Source organism: Lygodium microphyllum, chromosome 8 (assembly GCF_053477565.2).
Source record: "Lygodium microphyllum isolate KBCC chromosome 8, Lygodium_microphyllum_v1.1.10, whole genome shotgun sequence".
Lineage (NCBI taxonomy): Eukaryota > Viridiplantae > Streptophyta > Polypodiopsida > Schizaeales > Lygodiaceae > Lygodium > Lygodium microphyllum.
The window spans coordinates 22,837,740-22,857,285 of record NC_141142.1 but is presented as its reverse complement, the minus strand read 5'-3'; the positions used below and the strand labels follow the sequence as shown (position 1 = coordinate 22,857,285).

General features: G+C 42.2%; 1 protein-coding gene across 5 annotated transcripts in view; it reads left to right on the top strand.

Annotated features, from left to right (window-relative positions):
- The window catches only part of LOC148032054 (ARM repeat superfamily protein), a 176,847-nt gene that overhangs the window by 145,710 nt on the left and 11,591 nt on the right, over nt 1-19,546 (top strand). For all 5 annotated transcript variants that reach the window (XM_087682675.1, XM_087682673.1, XM_087682672.1 and 2 more), the window contains 5 exons: nt 8,483-8,606; nt 8,693-8,814; nt 8,953-9,413; nt 9,889-10,234; nt 10,325-10,464. In XM_087682675.1, the coding sequence (XP_087538801.1) occupies nt 8,483-8,606; nt 8,693-8,814; nt 8,953-9,413; nt 9,889-10,234; nt 10,325-10,464 (1,193 nt within the window). The remainder of the gene's footprint in view (nt 1-8,482; nt 8,607-8,692; nt 8,815-8,952; nt 9,414-9,888; nt 10,235-10,324; nt 10,465-19,546) is intronic.

Genomic DNA, 19,546 nt, shown 5'->3' with positions numbered 1-19,546 from the left:
TACATGACCAGGGCTTCTGGTCATTAGTGCAGTAGCACTAAGGCCTACCCTGTTATCAAGAGAGAGACTGATTTCTGTGATGTAGCTCGACACCCAGCCCTATGCCTAATGGAACTGAAAGGTAACACTTACCATATCATGGAATGGTAGGATGAAGGGTACAAATGTGAACTAGAGGAGATGTACACAGAGCTAATTAGCTTATAAAGTATGGATGTGAGTACAGCAGAATGAGGGTACAAATGTGGACATTGAGGAGATGTATGGAAAGCTAATTGAATTATGAAGTATTGATGCAAATACAGCAGAGAGGTTTACTTTTACTAAAATAGTAAGTGTGCCTGATGCACCGGAATGTATATTTTAGAAGGTATGTTTGAGGCTTCAAGAGAACTTGCAAAAGCCTGGAACCAGAATGCCTAGTGTCTCTTATGGCGCCAATCAACACCCAACATGACTAATGGCCCTGAAGATAATACTTCAGACATCAGGGTACAGTAAAGTTGGAGTACAGTAGTCTTCTGGAACATAGAAACTTATGTTTGTGCTTTGGATGACGACTAAAGATCTGTACATCTGGTATTGAGTAGTCAAACTCAAGAACTCTACCTTGAGAGCGACTCGAAACAATCCATCACTATTGTCTTGAGTACCGTTTTTCATGTTCTACATCAGACTTTCAAGTATTACGAACTGGAGTGACCGTTCAACATCCCCTCTTGACATGCTGCTGCCGCCACCTTTCAGTCAACCACTGCATGACTGCCCCCTGTTCTGGTGTCATCTGCTGGTCCTGTGCCTGCTGCTGCTGCTTGAGAGGCTGTAAGAAAATAATCTCATGAACTTGATCTTGTTTTGTCACCGAAATTTGATTTCATTCGTTAGATGACCGAAAAAAAGAAAGGTCTGACCCAATATATCGTGAAGCTTCATGGGTCAGATATATCGTAAAGCTTCAGGTCATGCCTCCTGTATAGAATCACCATATTCTTGGTTTAGGGTTTGTCCCATTTTTTCTTTTACATGTCATTTTATCTCCCGAGATTAGTGTTCCTGTTTTCTTGCATATACCAGTGGACACACAAAGCTTTGACAGTGTAGGGCTCCACTTGACCTTTTCCATTGGCCGTATGGTCAACCAAAATTGATTGCGATTACTGATTCCAATTAGGGCAAACGTTTGCAGCCTAAAGGATTGATAGCAATGGCAGTACCAGGAATTGCTGCTGAGACAGCCGGCGGCAAATTTGATAAAAAACGTGTTACATGCTATACTGCCTATTTAAGAAGGGAACTAGAGAAAGTGCCCTATACAACGGCCATTCGCAACTTCCTACCATGATTTGGCACGCTTGTATGTAGCGAATGCTTGATTTAAGGGGACTAAGAATATATGCAGTCATGATTGCCGGAAAAGGATTAGATCTCGGTGGTCTGAAGTGTAATCCTTTTCACTTGATGAAATAAACATCAATACTTCGACTTTTTAGGATTCGAATAGGGACTTGCTTTAAGTGCCACACACACGACACGACCCGAGTCACTTACTAGTATTCAAGCAAAGCAACACAGCATTGTTTTTTCAGTTCCAATAATCTTATCTGTTAATTTTGCGTGGTTTTCTTGCAGAGATTTTTAGCTTTCTCACATAAGACATTAGCTATATATAGGCATCATTTCCTTCCTTCTGATTAGTTCTGTTTCTTGTCCATTGTACTGGAAAATCAGTAACATCTTTGCCACGGAAGAAGAGAGGAGAGAAAAGTATAAGATTGGCAACAGACTTTTACAAGGGTGATAAGCCAGAGGAAGATGAGATGACAGTTCTTTGTACTCATGGCTGTTTCAGAAGTGAAGGGAAGGCAAGTAACCTTATACATTAAGCAAAAAGTGACCGAAGCATGAATTGGTTGAACCTGCTGGTCAAGTGCTGCCTGACTGCAGTTGAAAACTGCCCCCCAAAACCAAAACCCCCCCTTCTCTGCAAGATTGCCACCACTCACCCTCAACTCTCCATCGCCCTTGCCCTCCCTCCAGCCCAGTTTCTCCCAACCCTCCTCTTGACCACTAGTCTAACACCAATTCAAAACACAATTGCACCCAAGTCTCATCCATTGTAGGTTGTTCTCTTTCAGGGCAGCTTGAAACCGTCCAGGCCATGGAGTGTGAGGAGATCACGACCTTCAGACTGGTCATGGGACACTCATCTTCTGAGGAAAGACTCCAAGGTTAGTTCCATTCTATTTGGAACATCGGCACCTCATGGATTGCCAAGGTAGTTTTGATGGGATAGGGTATCTTCATGGCTTGTCTCACCTTTGCAAAGACAGCAAAGGAGCTAGTTGACAACTCACCTATCATCTCTGCAAAGGCATCATTTGCATGGTATCATTGTAGAGTGGCTTCACAGTCTCTGGTTGTAGTTTGTACCAGAAGTTTCCTTGGCTCCTTGTTACTCTCCTGTTCCCATGCTTTCCAATGGAGAGCTGTCAACAAGTAGACAATTTTGGACACCCCTTTGGCACCAGCTACAAGCGTCCTTTGCAATGTAGTGATGGGTGCAGGGTTTTGAAGGTATGGTTTGCTATCGCCAATGTGAAGAAAATATTGAAAGAGTTGTAGATTGTGGTTGGTAACTCTATGGTAAATTAGCATATCATTGTCATAGGACATCTTGGCTTGTGTTATCAATGTGCCACACGTTCAAATACCAAGCTGCAAAGTGTGTGCAAGCTTGCCCAATTGAAAATTGTCACCAAGCAGACCCCAACCCTGGCAGTTGATGATGTCTTCACTTTAGTGCAATGTTGACATGATACATCCCCCCCCCAAGGCCCGGCCCAAAAAAACCGGGCAAGAAACCAAGAGTAGGACTTTCTATAGGGGCTGTGCAAGGGAAAAGAACAAAAAACAACCAGCCGATCTACTCCTCTCTTTGCAATTTGACGCGAAGGTAGTGGAGGTCATCCAGAACTGGATGATGAAGTATTTGTCTTACTAGGAAGGTGGTGGTAGGCTAGAGCTGCTATCAAAGCATTGGACTAGATGCATGATGGACATCAATTGGCATGGTAGAGCAGAATCCCACAACGTAATAGTTCCTTCAATTGGATTTTGAGTGGACACTGGCCCTTGGCTATTGAACACTACTTGTTAATAGAGGTTGAACTAACTTGGCAACTGGAGGCACACTCTGCAGTGCATTGGGTGAACACACCCCTACTATGTCCACGAACTAGTATGGGGTTGTGGACTTAGCCTTCTAAACCGGTAGCCAAAGCTCACTTCATGGCACCTAGTCCCTCTTCCTCATCTTCTGCTATGCTGAGCATGGCCAATCCTAAAGTTTTCCCATGAGCATACACTTGCGTCTTGCAACATGAATAGCATCCCCTTCAATGGAACACATGGCCCTAGCAAGCTGATTGTTCAACGAGTGCTGCAGCCAACCCTTGTTGGACACATCAACATTGTGCCACTAAAGAAGTGTAAGCTCTCCTCCCAAGCTAGCAAGATCTTTCACATACCATTAGTACTCAATCAGTGCCTATGGATAGGGTGGAGTATGTGATTCAATGGGCCAGAGCCTATTGTCCTTTGTGAGAGATCACAAAAGTATCATTGTAGGGAGGACATTTTGGGTCAAGCTACATGTCTAAGGTTCTTGCATTAGAGTCCCCGACATTATGCACCAGCAGAGGTCAAAGCACAGGTGAGCAATGGTGCCTCTACTTCAATATGATTGAACAGCCACTCAGCCAAGCTGCTCAATAATGCTTGATAGTGGCTCAGCTAGCCTAGCTGATGCAGACACGTTCCACTATTCAGGGGTTGAACATCATTTCCATACTACATCCATGGGCTAGTGTGGGGGAGTGGAGTTGCCTTCTAAACAGGCAGCCAAACCATAACTATGGGAAACAGGGAAACACAAAGAGAATAGAAATGGGATCAAAAACAGAAATGGCAAAATCTTTAGTTTCAGGGAGTTTCCAATAACTATAGGGAACGGAAATGGTGAAACAGCAAAAATGTGGAGTTTCGATGTGTTTCCACTAACTATGAGCCAAATGCCACTGTATAGCACCTAGTTTCTCTTCTTTGTCATCTAATATGCTTAAGGACTTGTTTGGCTGATCCTAGAGTTTCCCCATGAACGTGCACCTTGCAAGGGGTCCTAGGAACTCGATTGAACTCCACTTCAGTGAAGCATGGGGTCCTAACAAGCTGATCTTTCAACAGCAGCCAACCCTTGTTGGACACTTTGATATTTTGCTACTATAGAAGCTCAGGCTCTCCTCCTCCCAGGCTAGTAGAGTTGGAAAGATACTGCCATGATCATCTTTCCCGTGTTAGGAGTACTCGATTGGCACCAATGGAAGGAGTGGATTGTATACTTCACTTGGCCTAACCCTATTGTCCTTTGAGAGATGACATAACTATATTGCAGGGCAGCCCTTCTTGGTCAAGCTAGATGTCAGGGGTTCTTATGTTAGAATCCCCAACATCTATGCATCAGTGGAGCTCAGAGCACATGCTGCTTTTTGGTTCAATATGGTGGCAAAGCTCGCCAGAGATTGACTTGTGAATTGCTGAAGGTGGCTTTAACAATCTAAAGACCTTAGAAGGTCAACACAGTAGTGGCATTGGTTTCAAGGCATTGCAAATGGAAAGCAGGAGGCTTGGGAGGCCATTCTTTTCACAGTTGGTGCCAGGGATGTCTGAAGATTGAGGTGCTTTTTGGGTCGAGCAATTTTGCAACTGATGCCGGGGACGTGTGGAGAGGCTCTTCTTTTGAGGTTACGAGTGACTGGGAGGCAGTCTTCTAGAGCATCTCAATAGGTTTTATATGGGTGATTGGGGCAAGTACCAGGGTGGATAGATTGGGCAATTGGCGTGGACCGCACAATCGGATCATGCCCTAGTTCTTTTGACTCTGGATGCACTCTGTAGGCCCTGGCTGCTATTCATGTTGGATCCCCAATTCAACCTATGAACATGAGGAGGTTCAGAGACAAATCAAATAGCTTTGGGCCAAAGACTGGGAGGAAGAGATAGAGATTGCAGAGGTGTAGCATTGACCTTGGGAGAGTCAAGCAGGATCTATAGGGAGGCTCTTCACACGAGGCAGCAATGATGGAGGGAGGGCACTGCATTGTGACCTAGCAAACATCTAGCGCTTACTTTTTAACCCCCTTGGAGACCACACACTCCAAATGTAGGAGATCCAAGCACAAGCTGCCTTAGGTGTGCTCCATCTTGTATCAAAAATAGACTCATTGAAACCTCGTTTGAAGGGACAGGCCAAAGCCACTTAAAAACAGAGGAAATGGAGCACAATAGCAGTAATTCATTTTGAAAGAATGGTAAGAAGAGACCAGTTGATTGGGAGGATCATTCAGCCTCTAAGAAGAACGGATGTCAGAAATAGCTGCCAAGAAAGCAAATGAAGATGACACCCTCTGCACCTTTGAATGCTGCTCAATTCTGCTTCAATCACATCCTAGCCAACAGAGTAGTTCTCTGAAGAAGAAAAATACCCAACACAGCTTCTAATGCTCCTCAGTTCTGTCCAATCACATTCCAGCCAGCAAAGCCAGTTTTCGGAAGCAAAAAAAACTGTTTTCAAATGCTCCTCAGTTCCACTTCAATCACATCCCAGCCAACAAAGCAGTTTTTCAAGCACAACTAAGCTATTTCTAGCATGCAAAAGTGTGATATCTGGATGTTAAATTTGGTACATTAAAGAGGGCTGCTTGTGCATGTAGTTCCATCTATATCACCTCTACTCAAAATCTGACCTTTTCTTGTTCTAATGAGACATTGAATAGTCTGTCCTCCCTCCTTGCCCTACCAAGTTTTAAAATCTTTTACCCTAGCCATTCACTTACATGGTCTGCTTTCGAAGAGGTCCAAGTGCTCCCCTGTATGTCGAAACTTTTTTCCCTTGAGGAAAACACCTTGTGAAGGGTTGTTTCCACCAGTCTTTCACACGGTGTGCCGTGGTTATGTAAAAGTGTTGAAACCTGCTCCTGAGTCCTCATGCACTCTGAAACTGCTTTTAGAGTGCATATTCACAAAATCCTTTTTAAAAGAAACACTTCCATGTTTCTAGAGCCTGGATCATTTCCTCGACTCTGCATGATTGAATTATCGGACTACGCGTACATTGTTCTCCACTAGCTATATTGTAAAGGAAAAGCTCTTGGTGTTTAGATAGAGCCTGGACTGTTAGCTGAGATAGTGATGTATGAGTTGACAGAGAGACTAATTGTGCTCAGTTAGAAGCTTGCAACCGACATGATGGCTGCTTGAAATGGCATGAAAAGGTTCATCCTGTGAAGTAACGCTAACATAAATCTTTTTAACTGTCTGTTTGATGGTACTAAGTTATTCTATTTGGTTGGAGTCACAATGGGACTTGGTACCTGTCTTCACATGTTTTAGCATATCCATCAGAGTAGCTGAAATGGTGGTTTATCTCATGGGTCTTATAAGAAAATCCCAACGACCTGAAGGTTTGGGAATTTTGCTTGGTTATTTGTTGGAGATTTATAGTCTAGTAGATCTGATGTGAATCGACTTTCAAAAAGTCAACCAATTTAGATAATAACAGCCAGACTGATGTATGGTGGTGCTTCTTTGTCTGAAGAAATAATTAGCTGCATTACCTCTCAGATGTCTCTTATACAATTTTATCTAGCTTTATGAATACATTGGTCCCAAAGAATACAAATTGGGTCATGTGAACTTGAGTTCATCCCCATCTTAACCATGATGGTTGCTACCAAGCAGTCCATTGTGCATAACCCTTAACGATTGACCCTTGTCAAACCTCCTCTCTAGAAAATTTTTTTCCCTTTGCCAAAAGGTGTGTTCAATTACCTTACTCAGAAGAAAATACAACAAAGTACAAATGCTTAAGAGTCTACCTGCAGCTGGATTCAAATCAAAAGATGATCATCCTCCAAGGGATGCGTGGAAAGGTCACCCCTATTGCCTTCTGCCTAATTCTAATTTGCCGCTGTTCTGCAAAAACTCTACCAAACTTGTACCAAGCTGCACAGGTGATATGATCTAATAAGGTAGTCGGCGTGGTAGTGAAGACCCACCTCAGACATGCTCTCCACTCTACTCTGATGCATAGCCAATATTCCCAAAAGCTATGTTGGAGCAAGAGCTTCCATGTATGTCTGCCTCTGAGCCCTCAAATCACCAACTTGCCCAAAAGGACCTGGCTATGGTACTTTGGATCAAAATGCCCCAAGCCTCCCTCTAAGCAGTGTCAAATGATGGTCTGCCAAGCCACCTTAGCATGGGATTCCTTGGACCCATCCAAACTAGCCCACAGGAAGTTTTGGACTAAGTGGCACATTTAAGCACCATATGATGAAGAGAAACATGGGCAAGAAGTTATATACCAAGCCATCGCCAACAGGGGAGGGGGTTCGTGTTCAAGTAGGTCAGTTTCTGCCAGATAGAGTCTAACACATGCATAAACTACCAGGCTTTTGTGATGTTGAGTCCCGACTCCCACCTGGAACCAAAGGTGTATGCTGGTTGCACATTTTTGTGAATCCCAAGTGATCTCCTCGATCAGTACTGGACTTATGATCTGTAAGAAAACCAGCTAACTTTTGCCAGTTGATTTTCACACCTGCGGCCGTTCAGAACGCCTCCAATGCCAATCTCACTCTTTCCAGCATCAGCAGTTGATCCTCAACATACAAGATAGTATTACCCTGCATACTATGAGTCCAGTAGCTTCACCTGAAGAAGAGGGGAATGGCAATTTTTGAGTCCTCGTTCCCCATTCCCCACTTCCTGACCCCCTCCCTATTCCATGTGTACTACATAGTCAAAAGGAGTGGCAATTAATGTCCATCTCTTTCCCGAGTTCCCATCCCATGTAACTATGAGGTCAGCACACTACTAGCGAGCTTGATATGAAATGTGAGAACTGAGCCTTTCATCAAGATCTCCTCACAGGCTATTGCTTCATCAGGTGAAAGCAGACTGTTATGCTTTGACAATGCAAAATCTGTCAAGGAAATATCAGTATGCTTTTGTGATGAAGCAGACTTCTCACTTCACTGGCTTACAGCTCACCATTTACCAACCTAGAAGAAGAATCTGCAGCTGCAAGTTTTTCCATCTTGTTTCTCAAATCCACGCTATGTACAATCCAATGTTACTGTGTTATGTTGGAAATTTATGTGCAAAACAAAATACTTAGCTTGTGGATGTTTCCAATTCACCCTAGGTAACAATTGATCGAGTATGAATATGGCCTTCTCTGTTTTGTTTGTATCAGTTAACTAATCTTCTCAAGTTATCTGGACAGTTGCTTTGGTGATGACTTGTGATACTTCAAAGTGTATGGAAAGTTAGGTGGCACTTGTTCTTTTATTATTTTGTAGCTGCCATGCCTGTTTCAGCTGCTCAGAAAGAAAGATGATTTTTGGTGGTTTGTGATGGGCAGGGTGCCATATCCCCTGAATACTTTGAAACAGCATTCTCTACATATGAGGCAGCCATTACTTGTGCTGCTGATCCTCAAAGTAGGGTGGTCTCCAAAGCACGACAGGAGCTTCTGCGTAACATTGGTAGGGTGTAAACTGAGGTAGTTTACACATTATTTTCAGTTGTAAGTTCTTTATTTTAAATTTCATGGTAACATTGCAACATGCAGGTGAACTCTACAGGCAGGCATACCCAATGTTTCAAGCAACCACTTACCTTCGTCTTTTGGCACTCATCGATGTTTTAGCTCGGTTCCCAATGAATGCTAGTGACAAATCTTCTCTCATGCAGGTGACTACGCACTATTCAACGTTTGGGATATGCAACCATACCAGAATGCATGTCATGTGTTTGACCTATTCAATCTTGCAGAAACACATTTGTTTGATTCTTTCCTTATGCTGCTAACTGTTACACTGTCTTTTTCAGGAGAACCTGCCTTTAGTGCAGCGAACAGTACTTGAGGTTATACCAATTGTAAAGCCAGTGGATGATCGAATGTCTCCACATTGGTCTGTTTTTCTTCAGCTAATGGTGGCATACTTAACCGGAGCTAGTTGTCCGAAAGTGTTGTATAGTAATGAAGCAAGTCACTTGACTCTAAATCACTCACAAAATGGATGGTATTCTGCTGGACATGGGCGTGGTTCAGCAGAAGATCTTGAAAGTGAATCAATTGATTCATTTCCAGATTATTTGAAAGCAGGGACTTTTTCTGAAAGTACACACAACATTTGTCGAGAACATCTATCAGAAATGATAAATACAACAGTTGAAATGGACTCGCTATTTTTGGAGAGCATTGTCTCATTGCTACAAAATCACTATCAAATGGCTCCTTTACATGCAAGGATGGAGGTAGCGGCAGAAGTTATTGGTGGATTGGGGAGGTATGTCAACATGGTGAATTATAACAATCCCTAATCTGGCTGGATTTCCAGGATGATGCATACTATAAACATTCTTCCACTGCTTTTTCATTGTTCAAAGTCGAGCATCTGGGTGTTTGGTAGATTGCAAATACCAAGCAAAAGCAGAAAGCACGTCAAGGCATCTCTAGTTACTTCAAGATTATGTAGGTCATGCTTTCTAATCTTTGTTTAAGAAAAATGCTAATCTGCTCTTTGTTGATATGTTTATGAATATATTTTCTATAAAGCTGGATTCCCTTCACAAACAGTTTGATTTCTGGATTTACCCATCTGTTTAAGAAAACTTTTGTCTGAAAGGGTTTGACAGTTTGCTGCTTGTGCCTTTGGGTTATCAACCATGATTAGAGTGGCCTCCAGAATTTCAGAACGTATAATATTTCAATTGAAATCATCTGTCACAAAAGGACTCATAGCTTATATGGATCTGCCACAGGTGTATGTGTAGTCGACGAGATTCTCCTCATGGATCTTTGTGGAAATCTTCTGCAGCTGCATTTAATGGCATCCTGCTTCAGGACCTTGAATTTATATCTTCAGATGAGCAACTTCAAAAATTGGAGGCAGATACAATGCCAACTGGACCAGGAAGACCACGCTTTTGGAAAGAACTAGCAGATGTGTATGAAACATTCCTTGTAGGTTGCTGCGGTCGTGCTGTTACTCTAGGAGCAGACAGTCAAAGTGAAGATGCAGTGAAGTCTGATGAAATAATTGAGCAAGAGGTGCTGGACGTACTGTGCAGTAAAGTGTTCAAAACATGTGAAACTGCTTCTGTGGAGGTACCAATTATTATATGAAAATTGCGTATAAGTCTCTGTACACACAGATCTTATAGCCTGTGCATCTGTGTTGTGCTCTGGTTTTTCAAGGTTATTGGACGACTTATTGATGTGTTAGACCGCTGTGCATCTCGGACATCAGCTTTGCCACTTGAAAGGGCTGCACTTCTACCAGCTCACTGTAGCCGGTTTTCCTTCAATTGTTTGCAGGCACTTTTCAACCTTTGCAGGTATTTATTTGTGGTATAATTAGTGCAATGAGCCTCTTAAGTTTCTGGTGTGTTCTTTGTAAAAGATACTCAGTCTCTGATCTGCACAAATGAAATTCTCTCAGGCCACTTAATATAGCTTTGCTAATTCGTAATGATAACACAAAGGCAATGGAGACCTCGTAATCATGCGGATGTCTTTTACATGACTGTACATTGTATGCTTGTTCTGTTCCATGCATGCTCAAACACTCAATTTATCTTTAGTTAGACTGGTCTCAGTGGCACTTCCTAAAGAGGCTCACATGTTAAGGAGGTTGTTGAGGCTTTTCTTGTATCCAACATCCCATTTAGCATGTTACAGCATTCTTATCAAACGTTCAGATGAGGATTAGAAATTGTGTTGTCAATGCTCCTTTTCTTTACCCTCCCTCTTTGGAAGAATAAACCCAAGACCAATGAGAAAGACATTCAACTGTTGGAGCATAGGTAAATAAGACATCCAATTGCTGGAGCATATGTGTGTATATCCAACAAATCACTGTCATCATGTAATGACAGCTTTAGTCCAGGTTCCATTGGTGTACAGACTGGCTTGCAATCCTATAAGCCAAACTTCTCAAGAAGTTTACCAATGTACCTTGACTGTGATAAACCAATACCTCTAGCTTCATGTATGAACTGAATGCCCAAGTAATAATGCAAAGACCCCAAGTCTGACATTTCAAAAGTTTGCTGCAAATTTTATTTGAATACTGAAATCTGATAAGCATGTGTCCTTGTAAGCAAAAGATCATCAACATATAGAGAAATGATCAGTATGGATCCCCCCCTCTTTACATACATAAAAGGTAGACTCAAATGAGTTCTTTATAAACCCTTGGCTGAGCAAAAAGGCATCTATCTTTGCATACCAAGCTCTAGGAGCTTGTTTCAAACCATATAAAGCCTTTTTCAGCTTGCAAACCAAGTGTTCGGATCCCTCAACTACAAAACCAATGGGCTGTTGTACATATACTTTCTCATGAAGTTTCCCATGTAAAAATGCAGTTTTAATATCCAACTGATGCACAGTCCATCCATAATGGGCAACCAAAGCAACCATAGACCTGGTGGTCGTCATTCGGGAGGTAGGAGCAAATGTCTCCTCATAGTCAATGCCTTTTTTTTGTGCATAGCATTTAGCTACAAGCCTTGCCTTATATTTGTCAATGGATCCATCTGCATTCCGTTTCAGCTTGTAGAGCCATTTTGTTCCAATGGCTTTCTTCCCAAAGGGCAAAGACACTAAATCCCATGTTTAATTCTTAGTGATAGAATCCAATTCAGCTTGCATTGCTACTATCCAATGCACACTTTGTTGTGCATCCTCAAAACATTCAGGTTCCTCATCATCAGCTGTGCTTGCTGCCATAACAAACTCCATGGTATGTGCAATATCATGCATATGAGCTTTCCTTCTAGTACGACCAGTCATGGATGCATCCAAATGACTATCTTTCATAGTCTATAAATACCATCTAGGCATTTGTCTTGCCTCCTGACTGTGCATAAGCTCTTCCTGAATTTCAGTTTCAGCACTTTGCTGAATATTCAGATCAGCCAATGATTGATTTTCTGCATTTTCCAATGGAGCAGTTGGCTGAACATTAAGTTCACTTGTTGAAACTCCAGCTCAATCACCAAATGAAATGGGCAATAGCCCTTCAAATACATCATGGGCAGCCTGATATGTGTCTAAACCAACAAGGGATGATTCTGATTTTTCATCAAAGAGTACATCCCTACTGACAAACACCTTTTTAGAGACAGGATCATAGAGTTTGTAGCCTTTGCTCTCACTACTATATCCCACAAAAATGCATTTGACAACCTTGTTATCCAACTTTTTTCTAAGTACCTAGGGAATGCATGCATATGCAAGATACCCAAAGGTATGAAAGTGTCCAACAGAAGGTTTCCTGCTGTTCCAAGCCTCAAAAGGTGTAATTTTCTTTAATGCTTTAGTGGGGTATCAATTCAAAACATGACAAGCACACGTAACAGTCTCCATCCAAAAACAGTGTGTCTAGCTCTTTGCTTTCAGCATACATCTAGCCATCTCCATGAGTGACCGATTCTTCCTCTCTACAACCCCATTCTGTTGTGGAGTATAAGCAATTGTGAACTGATGAACAATGCCCTTCTGCTTCAAAAAAGAATTCAGCACAGAGGACATATATTCCTCCCCTCGGTCCGAACAGAGAGTCTTTATTGTACAGTCAAATTGGTTCTTAACAAGTGCAACAAAAGCCAAAAATGCATCATACACTTCTGACTTTTTTACCAAAGAATAGACCCAGAAAAATCGAGTAAAGTCATCAATAAAAGTCACAAAATAGTAACATCCTCCCAATGACTTTGTTTGCATAGGCCCACATACATCTGAATGCACTAACTGTAACCTGGCTGTGGCTCTAAAGCAACATCACGGGGAAACAAAAACCGATGCATTTTCCCCAAAGTACATCCTTCGCACAAGTGCTCAAGAGGTCTCTCCAGAAGAGGTAATCCATCTAGCATCTGTATATACTGTAAGAGCATCAAGCTACCAAAGTTCACATGCCTCATCGGAGCATGCCATAACTCTCCCTATATTATAGCAGGAGTAAGAGTGGATGCCATGTACGTTGACTGATCATCTGAAAGAGCATCCAACTCATATAACCCATGACATAAAGTGTCAGTCAAGACCAAAGTCATGCATTCCTTATCTCTCACCATGCATCTGTCATCATTAAATGTGACCTACAATCCACAACATGCCAAAGAAGAAATAGAGAGCAGATTTTTTTCTATACCTAGCACAAACAAAGCATCCTATAGGCAGAGAATAGAGCCATCAATGGCTGTGAGCACAATCTCCCCAATACCTCTAACAAGGTATGATGCATTGTTGGCACACTGTACAGACTTGCCAACTAGAGCTGCACCAACAGAAGCAAATAAATCTCTGCGAGATGTGATGTGCTTAGAAGCACCACTGTCGAAAAACCAAGTACTTGCATCCTCAATAGAGCTAAATGCTCGATCAGCCCAAGAAGTGTCATAATTGCATGTGTGTAAAAGCAATAATCCCTGTCTGCAACAAAGGATGCAAACTCAGTGGTAGTGAAAGGAGCATGAGAAACAAACATTCCTAACTCCTTTTTCTTCTCCTTGGCGATGCACTTTCTACACTCAGTGATGTAGTGGCCTGGCTTCTTGCAATAATGGAATTTGCCCTTTTTGGCTTGCGTGTCCCCTTGTTTTTTACTTCCTTGTGAGGTGCCTGAAGCCCCAGAGCTCTGCAGAGCATTCTTTAGCCGTCTTTTCCCTTTTGTCTAGCCATAAAAGCCTTCTTAGAGGCTATGATATCCACACTACTATTTCTTCTTGTTTACTCCTCCTCTAGAAGCAAACTGACTAACTGAAGAAAGAAAATAGGTTGTGGGGCAATCCTCATTGTGAGGTTTAGGGCAGTATGAAAAGCCAAGTATGAAGGAGGTAATGAGTTCAATGTAGTACTCATCAACATTCATAAGTTGCTCTTTCAAGTCCTGAATTTTGTTCAAGTGATCTTGCATAGAATCACCCTCATCCATCTTAAATGTCTCAAGCTCTTTCTTTAAGAAAGAGATGCAAGTCTCATTCTTACAAGCAAACATCTACTCCAAAGTTAGCCAAGCTTCTCGTGAAGAAGCTGTAGAACGAATGTGAGTGATGATCTGTACTGAACCGGGACTCCTAGAGGCTAAGCAGAGCCTCAACTCCGATACCGAATGTGATATGGAGAGAGGATTGAAGTTCAGCTCAGAGCGCAATAGACAGTGTGGAGAGTGAAGCACGACACCCAATGCAATAGATTGAAAGAGTGTGATCTGAAAGTACAAAGTACAACCCTTAACCTTAGGGTTGTAGGGGGTGTTCACACCCGAACACAATAAGTGGCCGTAAGTGTGTGACATAAGCACATATGAAAGAGGACAATAAGTCTAGGGGAAAAAACCTCTCGTACCGAGAGTAAAAAGTGCCGGAGTGTCCTACTAATCACCGACACTCCTCTGTGAGCGTAGGTGTGAGTGAAAACCCAACACTTTCTACAATCAAAAGGGACACCAAGTAGTGAAGCAAAGTGTAGGAAGTGATCAAGTAAAAGAGCAAGAAAGATTGTGGCATTTTGATATTTTGATGTGAGTTCAACAGATGCCACCATGACACCTAGATTTGAGTACAACGACATGACATGCCAACCTGCGGAATGAAAGCCCTACCAGTGACTACTGGAGGGACTTTCTGCTGACATAAGGACTGCCACAAGGTCATCCACAGAACTGTCATTTGCATTTTGATGTCCAGGATGTGACAGCTGAATAGGACCTACCTGCAGTGCCCCTCACCCTGGTGCTCCACTTCTCCTCCATTCAGAGGCCTGCCCTGCCCTCACACAGCACCAGTCGATAGGCAAAACACAGCAGGTGTTGTCATGTGCAGGCTAGCAACAACATGGAAGAACTTGTCCAAGTACCTACCAGGATCAGGCAATGAATATGTTCTTTGAATAGCCCAATTGAATGGGACCTTTTCTTTCGGATTTATTTGATTGGCATTGGCTCCTTAGTTGATATAAAAGTAAGACCCAATAATACACACCCACAATCAAGGGTCTCCATAAAAAAGGAAAATGGTAGTAGATATAGTGTGATAGCTACTCGGGACCTTGGGTTAGCAATGGAGTGCTCATGTATGCTCCGCTCAAAGAGGTAAAAGGGAAGTTTACCACACAATACATGGGTTCACTTTGATATATTTTCATCCCAACCAAAGCACCCAACATGTACATACAATGTGCATGCAAAAGGAGTAATGCATAAGGGGTATGCTCATGGAGCAAAGTGCTACTTGGACAATGTGAGCATGGGAAAAAATTGTTCACAAGATGCTGATGTCAAAGACAAGAAGACAATGCTGAGACTTGTATGTACCATGTGGGGAAAGAAACCCCCTATCAAACCATGGATGCAATACTAAAGGCAGAGGAAGAGCAGATGTCAGCCATGTGGTGCCAAGAACCTAATGAAGAAGCAGATGTGGAAGCAGCCCCAACTGGAAGAGCTGTGTTAAAGAAGCAGCTACCATGGTAGAATCAAAAGAGATGCATAAAGCTCCGCCTCAGGAGGGAAGCCTCCATACTGATCAAAGAAATAAGGATCACCAAGACAGACCTTGGAACAGCCAACAAACTGTCTCTCTAGCCCAATCAAGACCGGTGCATACGTATAATGTTAGTCCTTAATTGAAAGACAAAACCCAACATGTGACTACTAGAAGAGGCCAAAACATGCATGTCAATACTTTATATTGGCATGCTTTGGTGCTAAGCTAAGAAAAACAAAGCAAAGCTGAAACAGTTAAATGCAATATAAATTTACAATGAATGAGTAAATATGTGTGGTGGAAGATAAATGAAGTCTTGAAGGTACTTAGCCGAAGGAAATTAGTCTATGGGCCGGATTGAATAACCAAAGGATCTAGGAATAGTAGTGAATGCTAGATTGACCTAAGGATGGACTAGCCCATGGTATCCCAAGGGCCTAGAAGGTGTTAGTCTAAGGGTGTGCCCACCCTCACAGATGTCCTTCAGCAGTTCTCTACCAAGGGAAATCATGATGAGGTAGAGAAGCTAATCAAACCATGGCAGCATCGTGAACCCTTGAAAGGGTGGCGAAATGTGTGTGGTTTGAAGTCAAATGTGGCTCGTGTGCAAAACTAGTCAGCCATATTTTTAGGTGTCTTGAAAGGTGCCAGCTTAGGGGGCTGTGCATATGCCAAATGTGCAATGGATTGCTACTAGGATGGGTGGAAACTAGTTCTATAAATGTGGGTCCTTCAACACATACACTAGGATGGGTGCAATAGGTGTATGTGTTGGAGGACCCCTATTTGTCTGTCCAAGGGGAGTACCACACATGGGTACAACCACAGTCTACTGAGCAGATGATTCAAGTGGGCATCTATAGGCCTTATCATGATACTCATCTTCCGCATAACCTAGGCATTGACAATGAGTACAATATGATATATCTATTCTTCTTATGCAACTGCTGCCAAATCGGTTTTGTTCGTTTATTTCCATCAAAAGAAGGGGTGTCAACTTTTTTTAGGACTTTCCATCCCTTCTTGAGAGTTATTGCCACATCACCCTTTGAAAGTTTAAAATGGGGAGGAGGTCTTTTTGTGAACTTGGTCATGTAGCCTTGCATAACGCAAGAGCGGACATTCAAACTCATAAAAGGTTAGCAATCAGGGTAAAAGTGGAACTATTTTGAGGGCAGCTTGTTGAAAAATAGTGTAGCTTGATCATCATCTAACTTCGATGAGCTAGTGATGACGAACTTGGTGAGTAATTGCCTATATTTGGCCATCTTGACTTTTAGACCATCCCTCTCTTAATGGAGAACTCTTACGACTCATGGTCAAGATTGATGTGTTGGGTTCAATCTCATCTATAAAAGCATTTGATAAGAGAACTCCAACAATCAAATGCTAGGGGAAAGTGCTATGACTATGAGTGGAACTTGGGTAGTAACACTTGTTGGGTGTAAACTCCCATTAAACCTGTGTGTATAAACTTACGAGTGTAAACACACCCTTTACTTGTACCCTAACATATAAATACATTTTTATTATTTGTGTACCGTGCAACACACCGGTACACTCTAACTCGATTCTCTCAGCTCTCAACTCTATCACTGCTCATTCCAGTCTGACATTCAGTCAACACTCCAGCTCAACAAACTGGTATCAGAGCAGTTGGTTACAGCATTCGGGCTTCCCAAGAGTGTCAAAGGTCGCGAGACAGGATCCAGTCGACAGACAGCACTCCACGTGAGGCAGATCAGGATAGTGTGCAGCAGGTTGAGCTGAGGTAAAAGCAACCAACACAGGTCGAGCTGAGGAAAAAGCGACCAGCACAGGTCAAGTTAAGGCGAAAGGCAACCAGCGGGCATTAGGCGCACCACCGGGCATCAAGCACACCAGCGGGCGACCAAATTTGATGAGTCAACGTCAAACGGGACTAACACGGGGCCAGTGCAGACACGCAATATGGGTTGACGGGGCCAGGCAGAGGCATTGGACGTCACATGTGAGGTCAACGTGGGCACCAGCCAATAATTCTTTCTTTTTGGTTGTGAAGTGACTTATTTTAAGTTCTGGTTCGCATGTGCAAGCACGATCTTCAGACCAGTGCATCCTTATGCCCAAAAATTTGGGGGTTTTCCCAAATTTGATGCTGGTCATACATAACAAGACAATTTGACCAGAAATTGCACACATTGGTTCCAAAAATTTTGGGGCTGTTCTCATATCAATGAAATTTTGCTTAGCAGAGTCAAATTTGTTGACATTGGTGCAATATTGACCTAAGAATTTTTGGGGCTTTTGCAAGATTTTGGCAAATTTTTCCCGTTTTATGGTCTCGGGTCCATGTATCAATTTAGTCGATGCGGAATTGTCGGTAAAATTTTGGGGCTTTTGCTGGAATTTGAGAATTTTGTCAAAAATGATGTCTGAAATGTATATTGGAAACATTGTTGATGCAATCTTGGTGCTGTAAGCAATGAGATTCATCTCCCGCTTGTGAAATATTGAAGAAATTGTAGAGAATCTTGGTTTCTTTTGTGTATCAAAAGTACTTGTCACATATGTATGCAGTACATATGTTGGGCAGCTCCCATTGAGTTGATGTATTGCTAAACAGTCATTTTCCAGCAGTCTTAGTAATCATTTGCAGATCTGGGATAATTGCAGATGTACTTTTGGTGATACTGCTGAAGTGGGGGTCAATTGGCAGTGATGTATTCTACTGTTGTACATGTACTTGGACTAAACCTTGCTCTCATTGACTGAAAATTTGGGCTGATATTAACTGAATATGCAGCTCATTGTTTGCTGTTATAAATTGCAGTATTGTTCTTTGGGTACACTGCTGAAAAATGACTGCAAATGCTTCAACATTAGTGACACTAATTTCCTTCTTGAAATCAAGAGATTTGATGGCACTAGTTTTGACTTGTGGAAGGACAGGATGCAAGGCATTTTGTTTCTCAAGAATTGTGATGATGCTCTTTTGGAAGTCAATTGTGCAACTATGACAGATGAGGATTGGGCTAGACTCAACAAGAAGCCCATTGCATACATTAAAATGGGTGTATCTAATGATGTACTGACGGACATTAAGCATCTTGATATAGCTCATGCCATATGGAAAAAGTTGATGGATACTTATGAAAATACAACCCCAGTAAATCAAGTGCATCTCATGCGCAAGCTTGTAAACATGGAGTTGAATGAGTCTAAGCCAGCATTGAAGCATTTGAGTGCTTTCACAGGGATTTTGAGCCAGTTGTAGGACTCTGGTTTGCAGCCCTTCAATGATAAACTGAAAGTCATTTTCTTATTGATGACTTTGCCTGATAGCTGGGAGTCTTTGGTTGTTTCATTGAGCAACAACCCTGCTTTAATCTTCGATGGTGTTAGGGGCTCTATTCTCAATGAAGAGATTAGAAGAAAGTCCAGTGGAGAAAGCAGTGGTTCAACTTATCATCTTAGAGGCAGGTCAGAAAAGAGAGGTAATGCAAGAAATAAAGGCAAAAGCAGAAGTAAAAGCAAGGGCAAATAGCAAGATGTCACTTGCTATCAATGTGGACGTAAATGGCATAAAAGGCCTGATTGTCGCTACTACAAGAAAGAGCAAGAAAGAAAGAAACAACAAGCAAAGAAAAAGAAGGATAACAAGAAATATTATGATAGCTCTCTCTCAAAAGAAGTAGCAAAGGCAAATATTGCATCTAGTGTGATCATTGAAGACCTATTTGACACTAGAGAGATACTTGTTGCAGCCTCATGTAATGATGCAGATGTTATGGTAACAGTAAGTGATATGCACATCACTAAAAAGGAGGTGATTGATGCCTTACTTTCAGCTCATGATGGGCTATCTCAATCATGGATAGTGGACAGCGGTGCCTCTTTTCATGGCATTCTCTCTTTGGAGTCATTTTTTGAATACACTTCAGGTTGC